At 49.1% G+C, this 6,933-nt stretch overlaps 1 protein-coding gene across 1 annotated transcript in view; it reads right to left on the bottom strand.

Annotated features, from left to right (window-relative positions):
* Positions 1 to 1,431: 1,431 nt before the first annotated feature.
* The window catches only part of Lgmn (legumain), a 43,883-nt gene continuing 38,381 nt past the window's right edge, over positions 1,432 to 6,933 (bottom strand). Inside the window, exons 11-14 of the mRNA XM_008821720.3 lie at positions 5,424 to 5,624; positions 3,254 to 3,424; positions 2,199 to 2,266; positions 1,432 to 1,915 (exon numbers count right to left, since the gene is read on the bottom strand). Of these exons, the coding sequence (XP_008819942.2) occupies positions 1,873 to 1,915; positions 2,199 to 2,266; positions 3,254 to 3,424; positions 5,424 to 5,624 (483 nt within the window). The 3' untranslated portion in view covers positions 1,432 to 1,872. The remainder of the gene's footprint in view (positions 1,916 to 2,198; positions 2,267 to 3,253; positions 3,425 to 5,423; positions 5,625 to 6,933) is intronic.

The following is a 6,933-nucleotide window of genomic DNA, read 5'->3' as shown; positions in this document are numbered from 1 at the left end:
TGAGTGCTGGGATTAAAGGCGTGAAATATATAAATATATATATATCCCAGGTTGTGTGGTTCATCTGTTTTTTTCAAACCTCCAAAAGCAAACCTGCTTCTAAATGAACCCTCACAATTCAAACTCATGTTTTTCAAGGGTTGAGTGTGTTTACAGCCTCAACCATTACCACAAATCTGGTTCCTAATACTTTCATCATCCCCGAAAGAAAACTGGTATATGAATCAGGAATAGTGCACACCTGTGTCCTAGCAACTTAGAAAGCTGAGGCAGGAGGATCATCAGTTTTAGGCCTGCTTTGGCCACATAGTGAGGTTCTGTAAAAGAAGGGGGGTGGAGAGAGGAGGGGGAGGGGAGGAAGAGGAGGAAGAGGAGGAAGGAAGCAGGCTTAGAGGTATCAGCAGTTACTCATTTCCCTCTCTCCTGTCCCTGTCACCAATAAGCATCTCTTTCTCTCTCTCTCCTCTCTTCCCCCCCCACTTCCTCCCTCCCTCTGCCTCCCTCTCTGTTTGCCTAATCTGTACATTTCACATAAGCAAAGCTGTATATGGTTTTTAGTAACCAGCTTGTTCAATTGGCCCTGTGTAGACACGGCATTCCTTTTCACTGCTGCACAGTATTTCCCTGCACAGATACGGTTAGCATGGTTTCACATGTCTCTGACAAGCCCATCACTGGACCTCAGGTGTAGTGCTCTGTGCCAAGGAAAGAGTTTGGGTGGCCTCAGCCCTGGAGGAGCTCACCTTCTCCAGAGGCGTGTTCCCTCCCTGCACTGCACCTGATGTAAGGACAGCCCCTGACCGTGCTGCTAGAGAGGCATGACCCACAGAGGTCCTGCTTTGGATGAGGGGTTTCTGGGCTATTCAGGCATTTTCATTACAGTGACAGAAATCCCTGAGAGGACTTATTAATCCTTTGCTTCATAGTCTCAGAGGGTTCTGACCGTGGTTGCTTGGCCCCCATGTGCTTGGGCAGGCAGAAGCATATACCTCACTGTGGCCAGGAAAGAGTGGAAGAGACAGATCAAGTATAGCCTCCAAGGTGCATCCCCAGGGACATGCTTCCTCCAGCATCTTGAAGTTTCCATAAGCTCTCAAAATAGTACTTCCAGTTGGGGACCACACATTCAGTGTATGAGCCTGTGAGGGCCATTGCATATTCAAACCATAACATGTGGGGAGATGGAGAGATAAAAGAAAGCTCAAAGAAGAGGCCCCTGGAGTTGGAGGGTCCGAAGACCTGAACAGTAAAGCATTCCAGGGCAAGAGAAACAGCAAACAAGCAGGTGCAGGAGGCTGTAAGTTCGGAGTTCAGGAGTAGAGAACAGAGTGGTGGGAGGGAGATAGGGCCACGAGGCTGGACAAGGTAGGAGGAGGCAGGCCCCCGGGAGGCCAAGCATAAACCATGAAGCTGGAGGCCAGACACAAATACTTCACTTTATAAATCTTTTATTTCTGTAGGACATCCATTATTGCAGAATAAAATATAAAAGCAATCAAAAATTATAGTATTTTCTAAAAATAATTTCCCTTTGGGGCTTGTACTCCTCTTCAGTAACATCGTTTTGAAGACTTAAAGAGATGCCAGCTTCAACTCTCCCAGAGCAGTCTTCCACTGGCTACAGAAACCCTGGTGAACTTGCTCCTGAAAGCTAACGGGCAAAAAAAAATGCCAAAGAAGCAGAAGTTCCTTCTCCACAAAGAGCTTTACCCACCCGAACTAGTTGCTTAGTGAGCAAGCATCTTATGAAGGAAAGGTCTGGGTGAGGCCTCAGGGTGGCCCTACAGCATTCCAGGGAGGCTGGGGCACAGGCGCTGCCTTCCGACTCCACAGGACGGTGTTCATATCGGAGAACCATCAAGAAGCAGCTGTTCAGTAGTGATTGAGGCACACCTTGTCCATGGCCACCTCGATTCTGTAACAGACGGGAAGGGAAGAAGAATTTGATGAGTTAGGCCAACCCTGAAGGAAGCGAGACAGACATAATCCCATGTGCAGGAGTTGTTTAGCACAGAGCCCCCAGCCATCCCCACTGTGAGTGGGGCCCTTCTGCTCCGACTGACAAATGGCCCAGAACAAAGCTTGGCCATGGTGGGCAGAATGAAAACTACTGTCTGTTGAGGACAGGTCTGCTGACAGTGGTGTGCTCCCTTCTTTCAGAATGATCCCCGTCTTTCTAGTGCCAAGTGCTGCTTTACCTGTCAATCGGATACGGCTTCTCACAGAGGTTGGCCAGCACATACAGATGTCTCAAGGCATATTCGTACTGCAAGAGAACCAAGAACCTTACATGTGCAAGCATTTCACCACACGTGCAGCTCGACTGGAGAAACTATGCTTTTGCACTCACCACGACGAGGAACCTCAGCCAGGGGTCCCAGGCCTATTTAGGTCATGAATCCTCCCTTTTCCTTTTGACAACCCGGAGATGTTTACAGACTATCTCCCAGGAAAGATGTACACATGCAAGGGCTGCACCCAACCCCAGGGGCTGGCAGGCCTCTGGAAGCACTCTCAGTCTGAGGGTAGGACTCCTGACAGAGAACTGCAGATGGCCTTGTCCCCATTAGCAGGGATCTCTGCCTTTTACTCTGGAAGACAGAGTGAGGAGGGACAGATGGTATACAACTGCCAAACTGGCTAACGCAGTATCAATCTTAAGAAAAGGTCAGGGGAACCTAAGAATATGAGAAGTGTGAGGATAAAGGAAGATTCATCAGTGAGTTCTGGGGGCAAAGAGGCAGGACCAGGACCGTAACCATCTCTACGCATCTACACACAGAGCCCTGTGGACAGCAAGCACCCATGCAGAGCATGGCTGAATTCCAGTACATTAGCTGCCAAAGCAGGCTCTGGACAGGCTGGGTCTACAGGCCACAGGCAACTTGCCCACCTTCCTCCAGCAGGAGCTAAGCATCCCCTAGCAGTAATCACAGGATTTTTTAGGAAACAGCGGCTGACATTCTACCACTTGCAGAAATGGCACTCTTCCATCTCCATGGACCAGGGTGTGACTTAAGTGATACGTATGGGGAAGACACGTATGGCTGATGTAAGGTTAGAGGTGAGAGGTTGGGGCCACGTCAAAGCCGACAGAAATGGGAGTCGTCACCTATGACTCAGGGGCTAAGACATGATCAGTTAACCTGGTCATCCAGCTTCCCTAAGGCCTAGATGGAACCTTCTACAAGGCAATGCCCCTGAATTTAGCTTTTGGATCCGATGGGGGAGGCCCAAGGACCTTATTGCTCACCGTGGAGGAGTGCCAGTTAAAGCAGTGTGTGCGGAAGTGGGTCACGGCCTCTTGGTAGCAGTCGTGTGCTGTGAGTGGGGCTCTCTCTGACAAAAGCTTCTCGGCCTCAGCCCCAAACCCTGCTAGCAAGGAGACAATCTTGTGCACTGACTTCTCGATGATGTGCCTGGCCTAGGAAGAAAGACAGTGTTTCAAAATGTATCTGGCTTAATATACTCTCTCTGGGCCCTAAATAAGAAGCACATTTAAAAACTTGTCCTCCCAGAGCCCCCAAACCCCCTCCCATAGGTTAAAACAGAGGCCGATTAAATCTATTTGAGAGAAATAGAAAGTCTGTGCTCAGCTCCCGTGACATGGAAAGGCCTGGCCTCTTGCATCTTCTACAGTGAGCACACTGCACACCTGAAGGGCAGCCTGCACCTGCTCAGAAGGAGGTTGTAGAACCTACCTCCAGAGCAGACTGCTAGCCTCCACATGATGCCGCACGCTCACATTGCCTGCTCAGGAAACCATCACTGGTTGCACAAAGGGTTCCTCCCAGAGGGTAAAACACGGCACCATAAAGAAGACATTGCTGTACCTGCACCTGACTTCTCCACCAAGGACTCCTACCCATGCAGCATATTTCCTTCATGGCTGAATTCTATATACTCACGACCCACTGTGTGCTGGACCCACATGAGTCCAGAAAAAAGGTGTCCCCAGAATCCTATGGGCCCTGTAAAGTCTTCCCTGGAGTCTTCATGCCTCAGCTCAGAGTAGACACAGCAGCAGTTCAGGGTCCAGCCATCTTCTCTGATGCCAGACAGGAAGGGGTTTGCAAAATGCCCTCTTCTCACCAAAACTGCTTTTGCTTTGAAAAATGGTTGGTTCAGTTTCTATGACTACCAAAAGGATAAGTCCAAAATGCCCTTCAATGTCATTATTTCTTTGGAGACAGGGTCTCATGTAGCCCAAGCTGGTTTCTAGTTCACTATGTAGCCAGAAGACCTTGAACTTGATCCTCCTCCTTCCCCCTCCCAAGTGTTAGGATTACAGGAAGGTGACATAACACCAGGGATCATTTTAACTTCAATGCAGTATCAACAGACCATAGACCAAACCTCCCTGGGATCAGTAAGTAAGGAGTATAAAGTGGCAAGATTAGGGAGCACAAAGACAGCTGTTTCTTCTGTTTAACACCAGTTAAAAGCATATCCTGGCTAATCAGGTTGTTACACTCAGGGTGATTAGAGTTATGCATTTAAAACAGGCCCATGGGTCTGTAGGTCAGTCGGCAGAGTGCTTGCCTGGCATGCACAAAGCCCTGCGTTCAATTCCTGATCCTCAGAACCACTAAAACTGGGTGTGATGGAGTATGCCTGTGATCCCGGCACTCAGAAGGTAGAGACAGGAGGATCAGAAGTTCAAAGTCATCCTCTGCTACATAGCAAGTTGGAGACGGCCAACCTAGGATATATGAGACTTTGCTTGGAAAAAAAACAAAGATAGATTTTGTAATCTTTTCTAGAAAATCTGGCTGTATTTCAGTGCATCCATCAGTGTGTAGTGCTGACTGGGAAATGGGCATTAACACAGCAGCTTTGTTGGAGAGACAGGCAACCCTTGTGCCCCGCACTGATGAGAGCACACAGCTACAACCAGAGAGATAATCCTGCCAATTCCATCAACCAGCTACTGAGCACAGATCAACGGTCCTGAAGGACAGCCAGCAGTTTCAGGAGATGCGTCAGGCTGTGTCCATGAGCGCCAGAGACAACAGAATGATTTTGTAGGTTGGATTTGTAAACAACAAATATGATTAACTAATGAGTCAATGAGAAGCAGAATAGAAACTGTCTCCTAAGCAAAAGACATGGGAGGGAACCAGCCACATGCCACAGCTTCCTGGAAGGGGACTGAGGAGCAGGGCCCCCAGTCCTGGGCTTCCTGCTGCTGAAGTCAAGGTTGGTTTATGATGAAGAATAAAGACAAGCACTGCTCCACTCCTTGCCCTGCCCTCCACAGCACAGAGGCCGGCTTCTTCTCCATGTTCCCCGAGGAGAGCAGTTCACATTCTGGCTGCTGGTCCTGAGCACACCATACACTAGTCTGGAGGCAGTGACCTCATACACACTAGCCACCTCAGCTGGTCCATCCCCTAGAAAGAGTCCCTTTCGCCACTACTTACATCCAGAAGCCGCTGGATCTGCCCGACAAGATACTGGGATTGCTTCAGATCATTGGTGCGCATCAGCTGTCTTTTCATGATGGCCAGAGGCACCTCCGGGCTTGGAGTGAGGTCAAGGTGTGTGACTGGAGGCAGAGAGATGGGGGAGCTGGCTCTGTGCTTCATACCCTGAAACTGCATCAGTTTCATGGTAGAGATCGACTGGAGAGAGAGAGAGAGAGAGAGAATAAATATGAATGTGACTTTGATGAGAAAGGCAGGTAAGTCAAACACATCCTGTCTCGGCTCCTGTGTGGGAGGCTCATGGTTCACTCCCAGTTTTAAGACCTTGGAAGGGCCCCAGTCACAGCCTGAAAACATGTGGTCAGCCCTGGCAGTAGGCAAGGTGACATACTTGTGCACCTGAAACCCACCACTGAAGAACTTAAAAAACACCCAGCATGCTTTGCAGCAGGCAGCTTCCTTTACATGTGAAGGCAACTGCAGATCAATAGTCAAGCAGAGCTTGGACTGATCATTTTAACCTTGGCAACCCTGGATGTCCTCATCACCCTGCTCCCCTGACTGTCCTCAAGGACCAACAGGAGAGAGGTACCAAGCATCTGTCCAAGCTAACGCTGAAGTCTGAGGCATTTGAGAATGGCAGAGCCACAGAGGCCAGGCTGACACCGGGCCTCAGACTAACAAAATGAGCACAACTGCTGGGCTGTGTCTGCTTACACGGGTCGAGACAGACCCAACTCCAGGGAAAGAAATAAGGCAGGTGTTCTTGTTTGCAAAGCAAGCGACCCTCATCCGAAACTCACTCTGAAATTAAAACCAAAACACATACACAGGGCTCAAAAGGTGGCTCAGTGGTTAAGAGAGCGCTGCTCTCACAGAGGACCCAAGTTCTGTTCCTAGCACCCACATTTGGCAGCTCACAGTTGCCTATAACTCCATTCCAATCTGATGCCTTTGGCCTCTATGGGCACCTGTGCTCATGTGTACATAACTACACACAGACACACATATACATAATGAAATATAATAAAAATAAACCTTTAAAAAAAGACACATAGTTTGCAAAACCTCCTTCACACACACACACACACACACGCACACACGCACGCACGCGCACACACACACACATGCACACCGAGGTCCCAGCACTCTGGAGGCTAAGGCTGGGGACTGCAAGTTCAAAGCCAGTCTGTGCTGCATGATGAAACCTGTCTCGAACCTCCTCCCCTATAAACCAGAAATACATACACTCAGGTTATTAACTCTACCTTTGGACTGTTTTTTTGTATATTCTGTTTAAAGAATCGTTATTAGTAGTTATGTATTCTCAAGGGACCTCAGAATCCAGGACTTGGGCAGGCAGCAAGTAGACACTTCTTTTTGCCGGTTGTGGTGGCACACACCTTTAATCCCAGCACTTGGGAGGCAGAGGCAGGCGGATCTTTGTGAGTTTGAGGCCAGTCTGGTTTACATAGTGAGTTCCAGGACAGCTGGGGCTACAGGGTGA

The sequence above is a fragment of the Nannospalax galili genome, unplaced genomic scaffold (genome assembly GCF_000622305.1).
Source record: "Nannospalax galili isolate Female #2095 unplaced genomic scaffold, S.galili_v1.0 scaffold107, whole genome shotgun sequence".
NCBI lineage: Eukaryota > Metazoa > Chordata > Mammalia > Rodentia > Spalacidae > Nannospalax > Nannospalax galili.
Note: the sequence above shows the minus strand (reverse complement) of the source record. Positions and strands in the feature narration are given on the sequence as shown.